The following is a 24,487-nucleotide window of genomic DNA, read 5'->3' on the forward strand; positions in this document are numbered from 1 at the left end:
ATATATATATGAAACCCTATCTCTCGCTCTCTCTCTCTATATATATATATGAAACCCTCTCTCTCTCTCTCTCTCTCGCTCTATATATATATATATATATGAAACCCTCTCTCTCTCTATATATATATATATATATATGAAACCCTCTCTCTCTCTCTCTCTATATATATATATATATATATATATATATGAAACCCCCTCTCTCTCTCTATATATATATATATATGAAACCCTCTCTCTCTCTATATATATATATATATATATATATATATGAAACCCTCTCTCTCACTCTCTCTCTATATATATATATGAAACCCTATCTCTCGCTCTCTCTATATATATATATATATGAAACCCTCTCTCTCTCTCTCTCTCTCGCTCTATATATATATATATATATATGAAACCCTCTCTCTCTCTATATATATATATATATATATGAAACCCTCTCTCTCTCTCTCTCTATATATATATATATATATATATATATATGAAACCCTCTCTCTCGCTCTCTCTATATATATATATATGAAACCCCCTCTCTCTCTCATATTTATATATTAGAGAAAGCTCATTTGTGTCCCCCGGCCAATACCGTGACAGCATCATTTATCAACACGCCCTTTCTGTCCCCCTGCTACTCCCCACCCCAACCCCTGTCTAGCCCCCCCCCCCCCCCCCCCCCCTTTTGTCTGACATACACCCCTGGTCCCCAATCCTATCATTGTGTCCTACTTATCAAACTACTAAAGCCCAGAGGCCGCAATGGAACACCAATAATGTTCAGGCTGAGAAATCAGTGTGAGTTCTCAGGAGATAGGCTTATTACTGGGAACACTGAGGTCCAGGAACACTGTGAGAAGCTACAGAACATGATGGTAACGTTTAGAACAATGATTACAATCTCAGACCTCTGACTCTTGTTGGAGGAATGGAGATGTCTGTAAAGCTGTGTACACAAAGAGCCCGGAACACTCTGTGAGAGAGAGGTGGGAACACTGACAAATACCTGATGACACAGATGAACCGCTCAGAGCCATCAGAATGTCTTTCTTACGAAGAAAGATTTTAGAACGTCTGTAGAATGCCCTCCGATTTGCCGTGACAAAAGCATTTCTGCCAGAATGTCTGTGTGTGTGTGTGACAGAGAGAGAGAGTGTGTGTGAGTGGGTAAGTGTGTCGGGGGAACATGGTTCAATGTGTCTGAAGAGGCCATAATCTGATTTGTTCTTCTTTGAGGTGCCTGAATCCCATTTTGTGTGTGTGTGTGTGTGTGAATGAGAGAGGAATACACACACACGTACAGCTCAGCTCTCTGTAATACGTCTGCCATGGCGGCAGCTACAGTGATTCCCCCAGAGGCGCTAGCACAGACAGCAGGAACAGCAATATCTGTATCTCCACTCCATCTCTCACACACTCCATTTCATATCACTTATGGACATATTTGTCAGGGGCCATGTGTACGAATTTACATGAATGCGAGCTCGTTTACCGTCTAAATAATGTAGATAAATTATTTTAGGATATCATGTATGAACCAACCCACAACGGGATTTGATGTACAAGAGATCCACACAGTATGTTGTAGAGCCACGGAGTTTCTCACACACAATGAAGGACACACACACAGTATGTTGTAGAGCCACTACCTCTGGAGTTTTTCACACACAATGAAGGACACACACACACATATGCGCACACGCACAGCACATGCACAACCCCCAAGTTTTGGCCTGCAACTGTTGCTATGGATACCTCCCAGAGTGAGAGCACAAGAAGGAGAGAGAGAGATAAGGAGAGAGAGAGAGAGAGAGAGAGAGAGAGAGAGAGAGAGAGAGAGAGAGAGAGAGAGAGAGAGAGAGAGAGAAAGTCTTAAGTGAGGCTGTGCTTTGTATTTCTATAGACCCTTGGATCAGAAACATATGCCTTAATCATACCAGTACCACACAGCACACGCTGTGAAGTTTTCACACTGCGTGGAAATGTCATTAAACATGATGACATTAATCATTCTCCTCTATTACATACACTGCAGTGTATTAATGAATCCATACCATTAACACAGAAATAAGTCCATTTCAACCATACTGTATTGTTTCTCATAAGGTTAGAGGGAGATGGAGGGGAGACAGGGGTGTGTGTGTGTTGTGCTGGTTTAAACTCCAACACACAGAAAAAAACTTCAGCGGCAACAAACCACAAGGCACTCCAACTGGAATATGTTCCTCACGCAAAACGAGGTGTGTGAAGGCACAAGGACAGGTGCACTCACCGAGGCAGTCGGTGCCGTTACTGTGTGTGTGTCTGCATGTGTGTGACTCACCTGAGGCAGCCGGTGGCATTGCGGAGCACCTGGGAGGTGTGTGTGTGTTGCTTGCGGTCGTCATGGAGATCGTGGGAGGAGTCCCAGGAGGAAGAGTGGGGGATGATGACGCTATTGGTCAGAACGGCCAATGCATCCTGGATGATTGGCATCTTCAGGGCGTCACACGATGACAGGTTCCACAACACACCTGAGAACACACACACACATACAGCTGGGTTAAAATACAGATAAAGAACATACTGTCTTTGAGGAGGAACAGCCATCATTAAACGTACATGCTCAGAACCATCTGACATCTGTCTCTTAGCAACAGTTAATCATACGATGCAGCCATTGTTATTCTGTCTCTTTCCATGCAAACAACCCAGCTTTAAACTTGAAGCCCTCCCTGGCTCCCTCTCTCTCTGTGACGGTATGTGGGTTGAGCAGCTTAAATTGGAGAGACACTTGTGTCACTAATTAAGATTGGAACCCAACACAAAGACAGGACATTTATTTCACTGAATTAAAAATGTGTAGTTTACACAGCTTTCCTGAGAGGAGGAAGGAAGGCAGAAAGCGAATGCGACAATGGAGAAATAAGGGTTTTTATGGCCAATTTAATATGAAAGCACTGCTCTGTGCACAAAGAACACTCAATTACACAACCAACAGCGTCTTGACTGAGGTTTAGTTTCCATCAAGACCAAGACTGAATGAACATTAAGCTGGTTTAAAAACAGTTTGAGGACCATTCACATCTGTTGGTAAGTCTTACAATAGAATAGAATAACAAAGGATTGGTGGCTCCTGTCTCCCCTCAGCTATGATGTATCTATTAGGCTGTGGGACAGGCCAGAGGACCACATCGATCAACTATGATGTAATTAACATAAGAATTATAATAATCAAGATTGTCAACGGGACAATCAGTAACCACAATAATCAAGGGTCAAAATAACCATACAATGAACAATAACAATGGCAGGTTGGACATGTTGATTGGTCTGTCAGACACTGTCCCTCATAGCAGGCAGCAATGTAGTGTGTTGCCAAACCTCAGCTCTCTGTGTCCTACCCCAACAGGATGGGGAGCCTATTCTCACCAGAGAGGTCTATGAAACTTTGAATAACGGTTAGAATTTTTGGGAAATGACACTCTCTAATTGTTTGACATTTTGTCAGGACCTTAGGCCTCTCTATCTCTCTGTCCACTCCCTCCAAATACACACACTGACTCAACCCACCCTACATATAAGCACACACACACATACTAACAACAACACTCTTAGCCTGCGGGAGGTAGGCTGCAGTCAGATGGTGGAACAGATGTCTTCTCTCTGACGGGTGAGAGGAGGGCTGGCATCCTATTGGTGGACGGTGACACGCACCCCTCATTAACATTCCAAACATGCTAATTAGTGCTCCCTCCGGGTCTGGCTAACCATCTCACAGACAGACAGACCGACAGACAGACAGACAGACAGATAAAGAGAGAGATAAAGAGAGCGAGATAGAGAGATAAAGAGAGAGGGGGGGTGCAGAGGCCAAACTGGCACAGCAGCAGAGGAGAGGAGATACATTGTTTAATTCATCTTCTTCAATCAGATCTATTCTGTCCAGTTGAATGCTTATCACTGTCCGCCATTTTCATGGTCAATACACAGTTTATAACAGCTTTCAGCGGTCACATGTCCTTGCGGGCCACTTTATAGTTTACCACCAATGTTAGCATACTGGAACTGTATTGTGTAGCAGTGTATAGACTAAAGCTGTATTGTGTAGCAGTGTATAGACTAAAGCTGTATTGTGCAATTGTAATAATTGTTCTACTATACTGCATTATCCTTCTAGTTAGATGTAATAGTAACCTATTACATACTGCATACCATTTAAGCAGTCAGTACTGTATTCACAAGCCTTATTTCATTACATTTACCCTGCATACTGTAGTAAACTAAGCTGATTATGCATCTTGTAGTCATAATTGCATATTATTGTGCCCTACAATAGAGTTGAAGTCGGAAGTTTACATACACTTAGGTTGGAGTCAGTAAAACTCGTTTTTCAACAACTCTTGTTAACAAACTATAGTTTTGGCAAGTCGGTTAGGACATATAATTTGTGCAAGTCATTTTCCCCCAAATTGTTTAGACAGATTGACCCACAATTTCAGTGGGTCAGAAGTTTACATACACTAAGTTGATTGTGCCTTTAAACAACTGGGAAAATTCCAGAAAATTATGTAATGGCTTTAGAAGCTTCTGGTAGGGTAATTGATATAATTTGAGTCAATTGGAGGTGTACCTGCGGATATATTTCAAGGCCTACCTTCAAACTCAGTGCCTCTTTGCTTGACATCATGGGAAAATCAAAAGAAATCAGCCAAGACCTCAGAAAAAAATTGTAGACCTCCACAAGTCTGGTTCATCCTTGACAGCAATTTCCAAACGCCTGAAGGTGCCACATTCATCTGTACAAACAATAGTACGCAAGTATAAACACCATGGGACCACGCAGCCGTCATATCGCTCAGGAAGGAGAGGCGTTCTGCCTCCTAGAGATGAACGTACTTTGGTGCGAAAAGCGCAAATCAATCCCAGAACAACAGCAAAGGACCTTGTGATGATACTGGAGGAAACGAGTACAAAAGTATCTATATCCACAGTAAACCGAGACCTATGTCAACATAACCTAAAAGGCCACTCAGCAAGGAAGAAGCTACTGCTCCAAAACCGCCATAAAAAAGCCAGACTACGGTTTGCAACTGCACATGGGGACAAAGATCGTACTTTTTGGAGAAATGTCCTCTTGTCGGATGAAACAAAAATAGAACTGTTTGGCCATAATGACCATAGTTATGTTTGGAGGAAAAAGGGGGAGGCTTGCAAGCCGAAGAACACCATCCTAAACGTCAAGCACGGGGGTGGCAGCATCATGTTGTGGGGGTGCTTTGCTGCAGGAGGGACTGATGCACTTCACAAAATAGATGGTATCATGGTATCATGATGAGGGAAAATTATGTGGATATATTAAAGCAACATCTCAAGACATCAGTCAGGAAGTTAAAGCTTGGTCGCAAATGGGTCTTCCAAATGGACAATGACCCCAAGCATACTTCCAAAGTTGTGGCAAAATCGCTTAATGACAACAAAGTCAAGGTATTGGAGTGGCCATCACAAAGCTCTGACCTCAATCCTATAGAACATTTGTGGGCAGATCTAAAAAAGTGTGTGCGAGCAAGGAGGCCTACAAACCTGACTCAGTTGCATCAACTCTGTCAGGAGGAATGGGCCAAAATTCACCCAACTTATTGTGGGAAGCTTGTGGAAGGCTACCCGAAACATTTTACCCAAGTTAAAAAAATTTAAAGGCAATGCTACCAAATACTAATTGAGTGTATGTAAACTTCTGACCCACTGGGAATGTGAGGAAAGAAATAAAATAAATAAAAACGGAAATAAATCACTCTCTACTATTATTCTGACATTTCACATTCTTAAAATAAAGTGGTGATCCTAACTGACCTAAGACAGGTCATGTTTACTAGGATTAAAAGTCAGGAATTGTGAAAAACTGAGTTTAAATGTATTTGGCTAAGATGTATGTAAACTTTCCGACTTCAACTGTATGTCCTTTTTTCTATTCCTTGTAGAACTACGTCCTCCAGTTGTTCATTAAAGGACCCTAAAGACCACCAGCCCTTGGTTTATGGTGGTGAGGTGGCAAGCCAATTTAGATAGCACCCATACTGCTCTAGCCAGCAGCCTTGTGGCAATTCAGTGTATTCAACCTTGCAACCTAGCTTAGCTATCAGAACACAAGTTTACACTGCCTTAATTAGCGATAGGCGTTCCGTTAACGGTACAGTTGTTAATTATGCAGCGCGTTATGTCAAGATCGCAGATTTTAGAAAAACATCAAATGTTGGTAAATACATGTGTCTTATATTGGCTGAAAGCTTACATTCTTGTTAATATAACTGCACTGTCCAATTTACAGTAGCTATTACTGCGAGAAAATGCCACGCTATTGTTTGAGGAGAGCTCCTAACAACAAAACACTTTTTTCAAAGTGATAGGTTTGATAAATTCACCTCTTAGGTGAAATGTGCACTTACATTCTGAAATATTGCTCTGATTTATCATCCAAAGGGTCCCAGAGATAACATGAAGTGTTGTTTTGTTAGATAAAATCCTTTTTCATATCCTAAAAAGGCTCATATAGCACGCACGATCAATTTTGAATTTCCACTCATTCAATTTGCAAAGAAAGGAATCTGTGAAAATCTCACCCTAAACGTTGTTTGAACGAGTCAAATCACATTCGTATGTATTCCTCAGGGATCCTAGAAGGTAACAAGACTTTCATTAGGGGTGTAGTATATCCTATAGGACACTATATTTGGTGTCGCCTTCATGGCACGCCGATGATGCAGGCCGCCATCACTTGAAGGACTGTATCTTTGTCAAATAAGCACCAATCGGGGTCAAACAAAGCTAGCTAGATAGCCAATGAGCTGGGCATTACGGGAGTGTCCGGAAACCCCGTCTCGGTCACAAAATGTAGGCGCTAACCTTTTGCGACATCATGCCTTTTCCTTTTGGACACAATGTATAAGAATATGCAGTAATGAAAACTGGTGGTTTTGCAAATGTTGAACTTATAATTTGGCTACGAATACTTGGAAAGTCCAAGTACACAGATTCGACGATATTCTTGCAGAAAAATGGAATATGAATGAGAATGTCTCATTCACGATTTGCCCAAATGTACCTGGGGATTTGACTCGAAAAGTCTTGTTTTTCACTCATTTTTCAAGTTATCCATCTGAAACATTGCACATACACTGCTGCCATCTTGTGGACACTATCGGAATTACAACCACCGTGATGGCTATAACTATGACCTTTCTCTTGCATTTCAAAGATGGTGGTAGAAAAATACCATTTTTTTTCTTTGTATTTTCTTCTACCAGATCTATTGTGTTATATTCTCCTACATTCAATTCACATTTCCAAAAACTTCAAAGTGCTTCCTTTCAAATGGTACCAATAATATGCATAGCCTTGCTTCATGGCCTGAGCTACAGGCAGTTAGATTTGGGTATGTAATTTAGGCGAATTCATCTTCTCCAATCATGTTCCCCAAGAAGATATATATTTTACAATCATAAAGTAGGCTACCCCCCCCGCGCCTATTTTACACACCAGAGATATTAGGTAAATCATTGAACAACTGTGGCCCCATAAAAATATGTTACGTTGAAAACAAAATGAATTAGCTGCTCTTCCTTATTTTAAAAAGTGTCTGTGTTTTCCTTCTCAGACTCATCAGCAACAAAGTACAAGTACCATCAACCTCTCTAATCTCTCTCAGTCTCTGATTGCAATAATGATTACCAGGCCTGATGAGCACCAGTGGTTGACCAGACCACATAGACATGCTATTAACACGTTACAATAAAGAGAGAGAGAGAGAGAGAGAGAGAGAGAGAGAGAGAGAGAGAGAGAGAGAGAGAGAGAGATAGAGAGATAGAGAGAGAGAGAGAGAGAGAGAGAGAGAGAGAGAGAGAGAGAGAGAGAGAGAGAGAGAGAGAGAGAGAGAGAGAATATCTTTATTCTTTTGGAACTTCTGTGAGTACAATGTTTACTGTTCATTTTTATTGTTTTTTAACTTTTGTTTATTATCTAACATTTGTTTCCCATGCCAATTAAACCCTTGAATTTAATTAAGAGAGAGAGGGAGATGGAGAGAGAGAGAGAGATGGAGAGGTGGAGAGAGAGATAGATAGAGACCGTGGTAGACTCTTCATTGATCTAGACTAGAGGAAGGACAACCCGTCCATCACTGTGACTTTGGCCAAGTTCAAATCTCCTGTGCGCGCACACACACACACACACACACACACACACACACACACACACACACACACACACACACACACACACACACACACACACACACACACACACACACACACACACACACACACACACTCCTGTCGACCGTAGAAACAAGAACATAGATCTGAAACGCATCACTAGGCACAAGGTTTCCATGGGGACCCAATCATGTGACCACTGGCTTGTGGTTAGTGTGTGTGTTTCCCTAAGGACTAGGATTGTAAGAGTTGGAGGACAGTTTTTAGGAAAGAGAGAGATGATTGCATGACTTCATAAATAAACCATTTCACAAATACGTTAAGACGATGGGTCTGAAGTGGTTATGTTTTATCAACCATAGGATCTCTGTCCGGTCTGATTCACCAGTCTCATATTCCCTGACATTAAACCTCACATAGACCACAACACTAACCACTGGATGTAAAGTATCATATTTCCTCCACAGTCTGGTGGGGTATACTCTAGGCCTGTGTTTAAGATATTTAAATGGGCAGGGATGAGACTGGGTCTTGGGCTGGGGTATAGTGTAGCCCATTTCTGGATGCCCGTTGTATATCCTCTGTGAGCAGAACTGCTATCACCAGCCTAGACTCAGACAGTAAATTAAAGCAGTAAATTCTCCCTGAGTCACAGAGACTGGCCATGCATAACACTGCTTCGGAGTTAGCCAGGAAGAGGAGAGAGAGAGAGAGAGAGAGAGAGAGAGAGAGAGAGAGAGAGAGAGAGAGAGAGAGAGAGAGAGAGAGAGAGAGAGAGAGAAGGGGGGTAGAGAGACAGTGAGAGAGAGAGAGAGGGGGGTAGAGAGAGAGAGGGGTAGAGAGACAGTGAGAGGGCGAGAGAGAGAGAGCGAGAGAGAGAGAGAGAGAGAGAGAAAGAGAGAGAGAGAGAGGGGGGGGTAGAGAGACAGTGAGAGGGCAAGAGAGAGATAGAGAGAGGGGTAGAGAGAGAGGTAGAGAGAGAGAGGGGTAGAGAGAGAGGGGGGGGTAGGAGAGGGAGAGACAGACAGAGAGAGGGAGAGAGCGGGAGAGAGAGAGAGGAGCGAGAGAGGGGTAGAGAGAGAGAGATAGAGGGGTAGAGAGACAGTGAGAGGGCAGGAGAGGGAAAGAGAGAAAGAGAGAGGAGAGAGAGAGAAGGGTAGAGAGACAGTGAGAGTGCAGGAGAGGGAAAGAGAGAGAGAGAGGAGCGAGAGAGTGTGAGAGAAAGAGAGATAGAGGGGTAGAGAGACAGTGAGAGGGCGAGAGAGGGAAAGAGAGAAAGAGAGAGGAGAGAGAGAGAAGGGTAGAGAGACAGTGAGAGTGCAGGAGAGGGAAAGAGAGAGAGGGGTAGAGAGACAGTGAGAGGGCAGGAGAGGGGTAGAGACGGAGAGATAGAGGGGTAGAGAGAGAGAGAGAGGAGTGAGAGAGAGAAAGAGAGAGAGAGATAGAGGGGTAGAGAGAGAGTGAGAGGGTGAGAGAGGTAAAGAGAGAGAGAGAGAGAGGAGGAAGAGAGGGAAAGAGAGAGAGAGGTAGAGGGGTAGAGAGAGAGAGAAGAGTGAGAGAAAGAAAGAGGGGTAGAGAGACAGTGAGAGGGCGAGAGAGAGAGTGAGTGAGAGGGCGAGAGAGGGAAAGAGAGCGAGAGAGAGGGGTAGAGAGACAGTGAGAGGGCGTGTGATTCACTACGGTGAATCACTAAGACAATACAGAAAAACACTACGGAAAAAAAAGGAACAGAACGTCAGAAATCAGCTCAATGTAATAGAAGAATCCATAGACTCTAACCACTTCTGGGAAAATTGGAAAACACTAAACAAACAACAACACGAAGAATTATCTATCCAAAATTGAGATGTATGGGTAAACCACTTCTCCAATCTTTTTGGCTCTATAACAAAGAATAAAGAGCAAAAACATATACATGATCAAATACAAATTTTAGAATCAACTATTAAAGACTTCCAGAACCCACTGGATTCTCCAATTACCTTGAATGAGTTACAGGACAAAATAAAAACCCTCCAACCCAAAAAGGCATGTGGTGTTGATGGTATCCTTAATGAAATGATCAAATATACAGACAACATATTCCAATTGGCTATACTAAAACTTTAACATCATCCTTAGCTCTGGCATCTTCCCCAATATTTGGAACCAAGGACTGATCACCCCAATCCACAAAAGTGGAGACAAATTTGACCCCAATAACTACCGTGGAATATGCGTCAACAGTAACCTTGGGGAAAATCCTCTGCATTATCATTAACAGCACACTCGTACATTTCCTCAAGGAAAACAATGTACTGAGCAAATGTCAAAATGTCAAATACAAATTGATGGAAAGTGGTGTTGGGGGTAAAACATACGACATTATAAAATCCATGTACACAAACAACAAGTGTGCGGTTAAAATTGGCAAAAAACACACATTTCTTCACACAGGGTCGCGGGGTGAGACAGGGATGCAGCTTAAGCCCCACCCTCTTCAACATATATATCAACGAATTGGCGCGGGCACTAGAAAAGTCTGCAGCACCCGGCCTCACCCTACTAGAATCCGAAGTCAAATGTCTACTGGTGCTTCTGTCACCAACCAAGGAGGGCCTACAGCAGCACCTAGATCTTCTGCACAGATTCTGTCAGACCTGGGCCATGACAGCAAATCTCAGTAAGACCAAAATAATGGTGTTCCAAAAAAGGTCCAGTCGCCAGGACCACAACTACAAATTCCATCTAGACACTGTTGCCCTTGAGCACACAAAAAACTATACATACATTGGCCTAAACATCAGCGCCACAGGTAACTTCCACAAAGCTGTGAACGATCTGAGAGACAAGGCAAGAAGGGCATTCTATGCCATCAAAAGGAACATAAATTTCAACATACCAATTAGGATTTGGCTAAAAATACACCCCCACCCCTCGTCTTACCAGACTGTTCTCTGTTCTGCCGGTGCATGGAAAATCCCGCTAGCTCTATATTATCTGCGTCGTCGTTCAGCCACGACTCGGTGAAACATAAGATATTACAGTTTTTAATGTCTTGTTGGGAGGATAATTGTAATTGTAGGTCAACCAATTTTATATTACAATGATTGCATGTTAGCCAGTAGAACGGATGGCAGTGGGAGTTTACTCGCTCGCCCACGGATTCTCAGAAGGCATCCCAACCTGTGCCCCCTTTTCCTGCATCTTTTCATCACGCAAGTCATAAGAGACTGTAGCAGCAACATTGTGTGCAAAATAAGTAAAAAAATAAGTTTCAAACTACGCAAAAAAAAGAACAATGTTTAGTAAAACGTATGTGGAATATCATGAATATCATGAATATCATGAATATCATGCTTCGCATATATAACTAGCTATCTAAGTTAAATATGAAGTTGTCGCTCAACAACATCAAGTTTATCGGGTATCCTACTAAAGCACGTAGCTAACATTAGCTATCGTATTTAGCTAAAGTAAAGGCACGGCAGGCTGCAAATAACTATCTTTTCAAAGATATACGATTAAATAACCGTGATCATTTTGAGGCCAAGAAAATACTAGTTACATTTGAACACTGCAGGAGATTCTTTGCTCGTCTTCTTTGCCATCTTTCCTTTGTTTTTGTTTACTTTCAGAGAGCTATCCAATCTCAAAGCCCCCCTTTCATCCATTTTGTATGCAAAACTTTACAGTCCATTCATACTACATAAGAAGCCAAAACAGGTATGACATCCGGGCATTTAAAGCATACTTGATTTTTGAAATGTCACATACTATTCTTTGCATATTAAAAACAGCCTACTATTTAGGATGCTAGTATGGGTATTCACACACAAACATTGTTTTTGGCCCTCTGTGTCCTCAGTCTCCGTTGAGACTGTCTGAACGAGAGATGAGCGTTGTTGCTGTGAGGGAGGAGTCAGAGGTCAAACTGGACATGAGGGTCACGCTTCCTCTCACTTCCCTTATCTCTGAACAAAATAACGCTACAAAAGAAGCCTCTGTCTGTATTTGTGCCTTTGTTTACGTGTCAGTGTGTCTGTGTGCCTGTGTGTGTGTGTTCGTGTATGTGTGTCTGTGTGCCTGTGTGTGTGTTCGTGTATGTGTGTCTGTTCGTGTATGTGTGTCTGTGTGTGTTTATCTCTGAACAAGCTCTCTCCACGGAAAGGGAGAAGAAGAAATTATTACTCCTGAATTACAGTTTAAACACCGTTTCACTGTGTAAGAAAAATGTGATTGACTGGGTATCGAACACAGCCCACTGAGCTAAAGCCTAGGCATTAGCACTGGGAGTTAACACAAGTCCTCAAGTCTTAAATGCTATTTCAAGAGGCCTCATTTCTCCCCTCAGTGGTTTGAAGGCCTTTACAATAGAGTCTATTCTGGCTCTGTCACATACTGCCTGCCAGCCCAAAGGGCGGCCAATTTAGGCAGGGGTACCCGCTCCATCGGATTAGCTGATAGGCTTCTTAATGCCCATTCACAAGGCTAATCACTAGTCACAGATGGGCTGGGACCAAGTATATCTGGCCCCTCCCATCAGAGATAAACACGCATGAACGTTCACAGACAAACACACACACACACACAAAAGCTTGGATTAAGGTCCCCAGATGTTGATATAGCCTGATGTAAAATAGTCTTTCAGGATTTCTCCTTGGCTAGCCTGTCTTAGAAGCCTTAAACTTCTTACGGCTAAGATCCTGTTAACGGGAACAGCCAATGAAAGTGCAGGGCGCCAAATTCAAAACAACAGAAATATCATCATTAAAATTCCTCAAACATACAAGTATTTTACACCATTTTCAAGATAGAATTGTTGTTAATCCCACCACAGTGTCCGATTTCAAAAAGGCTTTACGACGAAAGCACACAATCTGATTATGTTAGGTCAGTACCTAGTCACAGAAAAACACAGCCATTTTTCCAGCCAAAGAGAGGAGTCACAAAAAGCAGAAATATCGATAAAATTAATCACTAACCTTTGATGATCTTCATCAGATGACACTCATAGGGCTTCATGTGACACAATACATGTATGTTTTGTTCGATAAAGTTCATATTTATATCCAAAAATCTCAGTTTACATTGGCGCGTTACGTTCAGTAATGTTTTGTTTGCTTCCAAAACATCCGGTGATTTTGCAGAGAGCCACATCAATTTACAGAAATACTCATAATAAACATTGACAAAAGATACAAGTGTTATGCATGGAACTTTAGATAAACTTCTCCTAAATGCAACCGCTGTGTCAGATTTCAAAAAAGCTGTACCGAAAAAGCACACCATGCTATAATCGGAGTACAGCGCTCAGAGACCAAAACAAGCCATACAGATATCCGCCATGTTGTGGAGCCAACAGAAGTCAGAAATAGCATTATAAATATTCACTTACCTTTGATGATGTTCATCGGAATGCACTCCCAGGAATCCCAGTTCCACAATAAATGTTTGTTTTGTTCGATAATGTCCATCATTTATGTCCAAATACCTCCTTTTTGTTCACGCCTTTAGTTCACAAATCCAAATTCACGATGCGCAGTCCAGACGAAAAGTCTAAAAATTCCATTACAGTTTGTAGAAACATGTCAAACGATGTATAGAATCAATCTTTAGAATGTTTTTAACATAAATCTTCAATAATGTTTCAACCGGAGAATTCCTTTGTCTTTAGAAATGCAATGGAATGCAGCCTGGGCCTGTGTTGCAGGCAGTTTACTCTGGGCACCTTATTCATCCAAGCTACTCAATACTGCCCCCAAGCCATAAGAAGTTTTAACAAAGGTTCTAATGCTCCACACCAAACCAACACACATTGATGTTCTCACTGTTCTCACCTAAGGGGCTAAAGAAACATGACTTTTGTAAAAACTGCAATCTCACAGAGATACCAAGGCCAAAAAAACTCATATCTGGCAGATAGAAACATCCCCAGAAAAGACTGAAAGAAGCGAAACAGACGTGTGTTCAGTGTGTGGGACTTGTTTGTTTCTCATATTTGTTGACTAGTGAGGGAGTTTGTTCCCAGCGTCACAGAGAGAAGCACTGTGGTTTGTGTTAATATTTCAGTGTGTGCTCTCAAAGACAGTTGAGACTTTGTCTGTTCGTGTACAATGACAGTCTGAGTATTCGGACAGAATGCTAGAGGTGTGACTTGAAACCGTTGAATTCACTGATCCTGCTTTCCTTCAAATAGTTTTCTCTACTGAGCAGCTATGTTCTTCTGCTAGTGACTAAGTCTGGACTTATGAGTAATTAAACCATTGGAAACAGTTATCACTGTCTTCTGGAATTTAGAGGTGTCAGTGTGTGTACGTGTATGTGTGTGTGTCATATGTGTCCTGTACCTGTGACCAGTTCTCGTATCTCCACGTCTCCCGTCTTGCGTAGCAGGCGTACGAGGGCAGGTATGCCCCCAAAGTTCTTCAGGGTGATCTTGTTGTCGTCGTTGGCCTTGCCGTAGACCAGGTTCCTCAAGGCTCCACAGGCACTGCGGTGGACCTCACTCATACGGTGGTCCAACAGGTCTACCAGCAGCTGGATCCCACCCTGACGACGAATCTGATGATTAATCAGACAGAGAAAGAGAGAGAAATAGTGGTGAAAAAGGTCAGTGACCTTGCTTGAAGACGTGTTGGCTTCCCAAGCAAATGCCTCAGCGGCACACAGATGGGCTACATTGAAGAAAATAGCCACTTGCTGTCATCGATTGTAAAAAAACTGTTGAGTTTGAAAACTACTAGTCAAACTAATAAATCAAACTGATAACAAATTAAACCATTTAGGGGAGGGGTGGTAGGCTTAGGGGAAAATAATAATAAAGGAAAATATATTTAAAAAATAAGAACATTTATATATGGGGGAATGGAAATGATGCAGACAATTATATTGATAGAACCCACAATCTATCTGCAATATTTAAGCTGATCTACCCGTGAATTTTTTTTTTTATAAAATAAAAACACAATTCGAAATGAAACCACAAAATGTAAATTCTAATCATGTACACTCAGTGATTTCCAGGGAGATGAGACAGACAAGAACTTCAAACTGTTTTTCTAGCAGTCTCGCCCTCCAGGAGTTACAATCCTAACCTTCCCCCGCTGGTGTTACAGACATAGCCTTCCCCCACTGTTTCACAACAGGGCCTTCTGGAACCATCAGGGGGCCAATGAGCAGAGAGAAAGGAGGGTTCCAACCAGTCATCAGGGAGTTATAATGATCCTAGATCTCAGTAGTGGTTCACAGGAGGTCATTAACCATAGAAACATGTATATGTCCTTAACAACCAACTGGTGAATATTTGGAGTTGTGTGTGTGTGTTTGTGTGTTTGTGTGTTTGTGTGTGTGTATGTGTGTGAGTGCGTGCGCGTGTCTTAGATCCTAAACAAATTTGTGCACAAAATGTGAGAAAAATAACATTTCTGTGTGTATGCTAAATTTCTGGGATCTTTAATTTCAGCTCATGAAACATGGGACCAACACTTTACATGTTGCGTTTATATTTTTGTTCAGTATAAATAGTGTTCATATTTCCTGCTATAAAGAGCTGCTGGCCCAGATTACAAGTGCCTTTCTCCTTTAAAGGCTTCGCTCTGTTCTTGACCTGAACCTTCTACACACAAGCCTTAGATAGCATCCCCACACAGAGGGAGAGACAGAAACAGAGAGAGAGAAAGGAAAAGGTAGAAAGGGAGTGAGAAGGGAATGAAAGAGATAAGCGGGAGAGTGAGAGTGAAGGTGAAGGGAAAACAGTCAGGGAGAGAGAAAAAGAAAGGCAGAGAGGAGAGAAGGGGCAAGGAAAGGTTAAAAGAGCTGTTTGACGACATTGCAGAAGTTTATCTCTCCAAATTAATTTCAGTTATCTTTTCAATTATGCCGGATTAACACTGAACTGAATACTAAACAAACCACATACATTGATACTCAAAAACATCCCTCTCCTCTCCTCGCTTCACTCATCTTCTCTCCTCTCATCTCCTCTCCCCTCTCCTAGCCTCTCTTCTACCCCCCCCCCCCCCCCCCTCACCACATGACACGTACAGCCACTAAGGGGACAATACACTTGATGATCTAATAATCCACATAAAAGTGCATTGCCTCCATACCTAGGAGCAGTATATAAAGGTGATTATGCTGTGGATTGATTTGTTTGTGGCCTGCGGTTTCATGGCGGGCATAGCTACTGCACTACATTTACCGCTAGTAGTTAATGTTTGCTACAGCTGCTTGGCACGGGTGGAGTGGGAATTGTGGGAAATGTGATCGGCTGGCTTCGGGATACGGGAGACCATGACAGGAACGCCAAGCTGGGAATGTGTGGAAAGTGTGGCAACGTTCATAGCCATGTGTGTGAGCCTTTGTTACAGATCTGTACATTACACACACAATTTGCTTTTCTGACTTTATTGTCCCCGTGGGGAGATTTTGTTGCAGTATCATGTATACGTTTAAATACAGCAGACAACAAATTGACAATACAGCGACCCTAGTCTCTGTCAGATTACCCTGCATTTTCCACGTTTGCATTTGGGTTTGTAATCCACTCGCAGACAATCAGGGATTAGGCCATTGGGATACACATTCCGTTCATATTTGAGTTGCATTGTAGTAGGAACTCTCTGCTGTTTTAGATTCCGCTGCCAGCAGCGTTTCCATAACTGAGTCCGTTTTATATGGCGGTTTTGGAGCAGTGTGTCACGAATACCACCGAAGGTGGCTCTCCTTCCTGCTCGGATGGCGCTCGGCGGTCGTCGTCGCCGGTCTATTAGCTGCCACCGATCCCTTTTTCCTTTTCGTTTGTTTTTGTCTTATTGTTTTCACCTGTTCCTTGTTGGGGTTTTGGGATGGGTGTTATTTAAGTTAGTTTTGCCCGCTGGTGTTTGTGCGGGCTTGTTGGTTTGTTACGTTTGGTGATGTATCATGTTTGTTTTGGGTTTTCGCTGTCCAGTGTTTGTAACTAGGTTTTGGGTTTGTTTAGCGGCAGTGTTTTAGGGCATTCACCCATGTTTGGACCTGTTACGTTTTGAAGGACATTAAAGCGTTTTTCCCGGTCACTTCGCTCTCTGCATTTGACTCCTCACTCATCACTCACCCGACGTTACACAGTGGCTTCTTCCTTCCTGAGCGGCCTTTCAGATTATGTCGATATACAGTGGGGCAAAAAAGTATTTAGTCAGCCACCAAATGTGCAAGTTCTCCCACTTAAAAAGATGAGAGGCCTGTAATCATCATAGGTACACTTCAACTATGACAGACAAAATGAGAAAAAAAATCCAGAAAATCACATTGTAGGATTTTTTATGAATTTATTTGTAAATTTCTGGTCTTTATATGAAACTGGTATACTTTATTATTTATCACAATTTTCTTTAACCAATTCTGCTCTTTAATGCAGTTCCTAACTTTTTCCCTCTTCCATTTTTGCAGTAATGCTGAAATTAGTTGTTTGTAATTTTGGGTAGAGCAGACATTTCCATATGTTTTTATTAGCTGCATTTATGACATAACTCCACCAGTCCTATTTATGATATCATTTACGAAGTTCATACCTTTTTTAAACTGTTTAAAAAAAGTTTAATCAATTAGTATATTTGAGTTTAACCACAATATTTGTTCTGTCATTTCTGGTGGATTAAATTGAAATTGCAACTAACTTTCTATGGCTTGTTTTAAAAATAGTCATATTTGGGAGATTATTTCCTTTTCAAATAACTGAAAGTGAGAGGTTGTAAACGGAATAAAGGGAAAAAGGCTTTTTTGAACATAGGGTGAGACATTCTCACTAATTTGCTAGAGAACCTGTTCGGATTTAAGTATAACTTTTGTATTACTGAAGCCTTTAGTGAGATGTCTAATGCTTTAATATTTAATCATTTCTGCCCCCCGAATTAATATTCATTATATAAATAGGCTGTTTTAATTTTGTCTGGCTTGATGTTCCCAATTTTTTCTCATATCATTTTAAAAACTGACCATAAGCAAAGAGGTAAACTGTGATAAGACTAAAGAGTTAATCAGGGTGATTTTTACACAAATAGGAAGGTATTTACCTTTCCATTTTTTTCATGAATCATCAGCGTTCAATGACACCTTTGTTTTTAAGCCCTGTATTTCTAATCCCTTGATATTATTTTATTATTCTTGGATCTGATTTTAATAGCGAACATTTCGATGACCATAATAAATAGATATGCCGATAGTGGACAACCTTGTTTTACTCCTCTTGACAGCTTAAAACTTTCTGAGAAGTAGCGATTATTTACTAGTTTATACCTAGGGTTACTATACATGATGTTAACCTATTTTATAAGATATTCTCCAGTCATACTTAATCCTTTTCAAAGTCCGCTATGAATAGTAGGCCTGGTTTCACAGATTTTTCATAGTGTTCTATTGTTTCCAGTACTTGCCTTATATTATCACCAATGTATTGTCCATGTAAAAAACCTGACTGATTAGAATTAATAATGTCCGACAATACTTTTTTAATACTATGCGCTATACATTTTGCTAGAATTTTTGCATCACAACACTGAAGTGTAAGGGGCCTCCAATTTTTTAAAAGGACTGGGTCTTTATATTCCCCACTTGAATCCTGTTTCAGTAATAATGAAATCAAACCTTCTTGTTTAGTGTCTTAAATATACCATTTACATAGAAGTGGTAAAAACATGCTAATAAACGCTGTATGAGTATATCAAAAAATGTTTTGGTACATCTCAACTAATGTCTAATGTTTATGTAATAAACAAAAGGAAAATGCTGTTCTGAAAGGCTTATCCAATGAAACATGAGAGACATGGATATAAAGGAGGAGTGAAATGGATTTAGAAAATGGAGGGAGGAAGAGAAAGAAGAGAAGCATGGGGAAAATACAGGAAGGTTTTGGTGGGGGAGGATGAGGGTAAGCAGGGATGGAAGAGGGATGAGTCAGAAGAGAGGGTGAGAGAGAGAGAGAGAGAGAGTGAGTGAGTGAGTGAAGGAGTGAGTGAGTGAGTGAGTGAGTGTGAGTGAGTGAGTGAGTGAGTGAGTGAGTAAGTAAGAGAGAGAGAGAGAGAGAGAGAGACTGCAGCTTGACTATAGGCCACGTCTGGACAAATGGATATCGATAGATCATATAGCCACAAAAACAGCTGATGGGATTGAACTTTAGCCAGACAGAGATGAGAGGGGCGCGATATGTATGTTTGTGTGTAGACGTGCTATAAATAATGTTGAGATGAATTTGCCAAACTGTCTCTGTTGTCAGTCACAATAAAGGCCAGACTTTAGACTTCCGGATGCCCTACACCCAGCCACCCACACATACCACTCTAATCATTACTTTGCACACTCTCTGCATTATTTGAACCCATATCCTGGAATCAAATACCGGCCTCCATCTCTCCCTTCTCTTTCTTTCTCTCCCTTCTCGCTCCCTCTCCTCCACTCTCTCTCCCTCTCCCCATCTCTCCCTCCCCCACTCTCTCTCCCTCTCCCCATCTCTCCCTTCCCCACTCCCTCTCCCTTGATACTTTGTGGAGACAATCACAGCGTTGTCTTGTCTGTCAAAACCAAGCTTTCTTCTTATTGTGTCTCTGCTCTATTTAACGATAATTCCAACTGCTACAACACACAAAAAGACTATGTTTGTACCTGTGTATATGTGTGTGTGTGTGTGTGTGTGTGTGTGTGTGTGTGTGTGCACATGTGTTTTTGTGCATTTTACAATGTGCATCGTCACGTTTCAATAAGAGGGTGAAGCAGCTATTGACCGACAGCGGCGCTGCAGGAATGTATTTCATCGAGCAGGGCAGAGACACGTCAATGCTGTCTGCTGTTGTAAAAATGGATTGTGAGGGATTCAGAGCAGACAACACAATGTAACACAATGTAACAGATTACTGCAATGTCAAGGCGATAGGAGGCTTATTAATGAAGAGTTTGTTAAAGGGTTCTAACACCAGTTTATTCCAGATTCCAGTTTATTCCAGTTTATTCCAGATAGCCTTAGAGGGATTTGTAAAGAGAGGGAGATGCACTGGGTTTTGGGAATGGTAGAAAGGACTTTGTCTTTGCCGAACACACGCACACACATGCACAGTGGTAGGCTACCTCTGATTTGATATTGTTGTCTCCAAAGCAGAGGTGTTGGAGGTAGGCTGCAGCGTTGGACTGGACTGAAGGGAACTGGTGCTGCAGCATCTGAATCACTTCAGGTAACTCTGGATCCCTCCATCCAAACTCCCTACAGAAAGAGAGGGGAAGGGGGGTGGAGAGAAAGAGAGAGGGGGGAAAAGAGGGGGGAGATAGAGAGAGAAGGAGAAAAAATGTAATTGTTAGATGATTATACAGCACAACACAGTACCCGCAGGCGACATTTATTTCCGAGGTTGAAGACCATAAGATCGTTAGTTGTGTGGGTGTGTGAGGCCAGTCACCACCGTTATTCCATTAGGTTTAACACTCCCACTGATACACAGGACAAAGTGAAATAAATGTTTTCTCTCACATCATTATGGGGGAAATGGTTTTCTTTATTATGTTATCCTTCTCACATGGTTGTTGTGGAATGCAGAGGAATTAGAAATACAGGCGGGATAGAATACCTACTGTGTTGCTCACCACTGCTATAATACTCTACCCCTCTGTTTCTCCATGTGTCTCTGTCTCTGTCTCTGTCTCTCTCTCTCTCTCTCTCACTCTGTCTCTCTCTCTTTCGCTCTGTCAATTCAATTTAAGGGGCTTTATTGGCAGGGGAAACATATGTTTACATTGCCAAAGCAAGTGAAATAGATATTAAACAAAAGTGGAATAAACAATAAAAAATGACCAGTAAACATTACACTCACAAATGTTCCAAAAGAAAAAATACATTTCAAATGTCATATTATGTCTTTATACAGTGTTGTAACGATGTGCAAATAGTTAAACTATGAAAGGGAAAATAAATAAATATGGGTTGTATTTACAATGGTCTTTGTTCTTCACCGGTTGACCTTATCTGTGGCAACAGGTCACAAAACTTGGCACACTGGTATTTCACCCAATAGATATGGGAGTTTATCAAAATTGGAATTGTTTTCGAATTCTTTGTTGGTCTGTGTAAAATACGTGTCTCTAATATGGTCATACATTTGGCAGAAGGTTAGGAAGTGCAGCTCAGTTTCCACCTCATTTTGTGGGCAGTGTGCACACAGCCTGTCTTCTCTTGAGAGCCAGGTCTGCCTACGGCGGCCTTTCTCAATAGCAAGGCTATGCTCACTGAGTCTGTACCTAGTCAAAGATTTCCTTAATTTTGGGTCAGTCACAATGGTCAGGTATTCTGCCACTGTGGACTCTCTGTTTAGGGCCAAATAGCAGTCTAGTTTGCTCTGTTTTTTTGTAAATTCTTTCCAATGTGTCAAGTAATTATCTTTTAGTTCTCATGATTTGGTTGCACTGTAACAAATTTATGTAGTTTGTACAGTAAAAACACACATTAATTCCCTGTTTTATCCTTTAACAATTTAATGATGCAGACTGCAATGCATCTTGGGTCGCCGGACGATTACAGTTTGTAACGGTGAATGTTACAGTACATGTTACTCAAACAAAGGCATGATGATTTACAGCTCTTAACGGTTAGTTGTAGGCCTACTGGATTAAGGTATTACGCTGTCTTTTCGGGTGAATTCTTGTACAAGACCCCTACACTGAAGCAGCCATCAAGTGGGTTAAATCATATTTCACATTCATCAGCAATACTATGAGAAGAACATTTCTCACTAGGATATGGCTCCCGACGTAAAATAACCTACAGAATCACATAGCCTATTTTAAACAATTGACCATTTGGGCACATCACGCTTTCCACATGCCCGGGCAGTCTCGTGATGGAATCGAACATCTGCAATTGTGGTCAGTAGGCTACATGAAATTTGTTTAATTTTGAGAGAACATTTTGCATCGGGAGCCCGTGAATCGATTTGAAAACATGAAGTCTCTGAGAGCCTTCTGTCCAAAACTGTTATAATTAATAGCCTATTCCATGTTCTGTTATCTCCAAATATTTTTGTACTTGAGCTAATAGCTAGCTGTGCCCTCCCTTAGCTAAATATTGGAACGCTGTTTGAATCAAGATGGAATATTTTCTAGATGTATTTTCGTTATGTCAGTTATGGCTTGATGGTTCGAATATTTAATCAATCTGTCTGTCCGTTGGCGAGCTAGCTGCATTATAGCTGTCATTTGAAGTGAATTTAGGGGAACTAACTATATTTCTATTTTGGGGATTTGGATTCTAGAAATAACGACAGGCTACTGCAGCTTGAACTGAGACAGATGATTTTTTAATTTAAAAAAAAGTATTATCCAGAATCAACCTTACACGGTTAAAATGTTTCAGTGCAAATCTTGTATGCATGAAATTAATACAGTAGCATCATTCGTACAGCACATTAAACTTGATAGAAATTCACCCAATTGCTATTTTAATTGTGGTGTGCCCAGAATGTTCCAGTGCATTCAGGCAATTTACTGCCTTTGAGTCTCACTTACATGCTGACCACACCGCTGGCATCATGTGAGTGAGTGAGTGAGTGAGTGAGTGAGTGAGTGAGCCTTGCAAAATAAATGCACACATACAGCTAAAGTGGGAAGTTTACATCCACTTAGGTTGGAGTTATTAAAACTCGTTTTTCAACCACTCCACACATTTCTTGTTAACAAACTATAGTTTTGGCAAGTCGGTTAGGACATCTACTTTGTGCATGACACAAGTAATTTTTCCAACAATTGTTCACAGACAGATTATTTCAGTTATAATTCACTGTATCACAATTCCAATAGGTCAGAAGTTTGCATACACTAAGTTGACTGTGCCTTTAAACAGCTGGGAAAATTCCAGAAAATGTTGTCATGGATTTAGAAGCTTCTGATAGGCTAATTGACATCATTGGAGTCTATTTGAGGTGTACCTGTGGATGTATTTCAAGGCCTACCTTCAAACTCAGTGCCTCTTTGCTTGACATCATGGGAAAATCATAAGAAATCAGCCAAGACCTCAGAAAAAAATTGTAGACCTCCACAAGTCTGGCTCATCCTTGGAAGCAATTTCCAAACGCCTGAAGGTACCACGTTCATCTGTACAAGCAATAGTACGCAAGTATAAACACCATGGGACCACGCAGCCGTCATATCGCTCAGAAAGGAGACGCGTTCTGTCCCCTAGAGATGAACGTACTTTGGTGTGAAAAGTGCAAATCAATCCCAGAACAACAGCAAAGGACCTTGTGAAGATGTTGGAGAAAACAGGTACAAAAGTATCTATATCCACAGTAAAATGAGTCCTATATCGACATAATCTGAAAGGCCGCTCAGCAAGGAAGAAGCCACTGCTCCAAAACCGCCATACAAAAGCCAGACTATGGTTTGCAACTGCACATGGGGACAAAGACATTTTGAAGAAATGTCCTCTGGTCGGATGTAACAAAAATGGAACTGTTTGGCCATAATGACCATCATTATGTTTGGAGGAAAAAAGGGTATGCTTGCAACCAGAAGAACACCATCCCAACGGTGAAGCACGGGGGTGGCAGCATCATGTTGTAGGGGTGCTTTGCTGCAGAATGGACTAGTGCCCTTCACAAAATAGATGGCATCATGAGGTAGGAAAATTATGTGGATATATTGAAGCAACATCTCAAGACATCAGTCAGGAAGTTAAAGCTTGGTCGCAAATGGGTCTTCCAAATGGACAATGACCCCAAGCATACTTCCAAAATTGTGGCAAAATGGCCTAAGGACAACAAAGTCAAGGTATTGGAGTGGCCATCACAAAGCCCTGACCTCAATCCTATAGAAAATTTGTGGGCAGATCTGAAAAAGCTTGTGCGAGCAAGGAGGCCTTCAAACCTGACTCAGTTGCACAAGCTCTGTCAGGAGGAATGGGCCAAAATTCACCCAACTTATTGTGGGAAGCTTGTGGAAGGCTACTTGAAACGTTTGACTCAAGTTAAACAATTTAAAGGCAATGCTACCAAATACTAAATGAGTGTATGTAAACTTCTGACCCACTGGAAATGTGATGAAATAAATAAAAGCTGAAATAAATCATTCTCTCTACTATTATTCTTACATTTCACATGCTTAAAATAAAGTGGTGATCCTAAATGACCTGAGACAATTAATTTTTACTAGGATTAAAAGTCAGGAATTGTGAAAAACTGAGTTTAAATGTAATTGGCTAAGGTGTATGTAAACTTCTGACTTCAACTGTAAGTGGATATGCTGAACAAAACTGTTGTCTGTTGAGAGTACTCCCCAACTTAGTAGGAGATCGAATCAAAAAT

The 24,487-nt window shown here is 41.4% G+C and overlaps 1 protein-coding gene across 1 annotated transcript in view; it reads right to left on the bottom strand.

Moving 5' to 3' along the window:
* Positions 1 to 24,487, bottom strand: part of LOC139420325 (catenin (cadherin-associated protein), delta 2a) — a 383,017-nt gene that overhangs the window by 84,090 nt on the left and 274,440 nt on the right. The window contains exons 13-15 of the mRNA XM_071170302.1: positions 20,271 to 20,403; positions 14,522 to 14,735; positions 2,327 to 2,516 (exon numbers count right to left, since the gene is read on the bottom strand). Of these exons, the coding sequence (XP_071026403.1) occupies positions 2,327 to 2,516; positions 14,522 to 14,735; positions 20,271 to 20,403 (537 nt within the window). The remainder of the gene's footprint in view (positions 1 to 2,326; positions 2,517 to 14,521; positions 14,736 to 20,270; positions 20,404 to 24,487) is intronic.

The sequence above is a fragment of the Oncorhynchus clarkii genome, chromosome 11 (assembly GCF_045791955.1).
Source record: "Oncorhynchus clarkii lewisi isolate Uvic-CL-2024 chromosome 11, UVic_Ocla_1.0, whole genome shotgun sequence".
NCBI classification, from domain to species: Eukaryota; Metazoa; Chordata; class Actinopteri; order Salmoniformes; family Salmonidae; genus Oncorhynchus; species Oncorhynchus clarkii.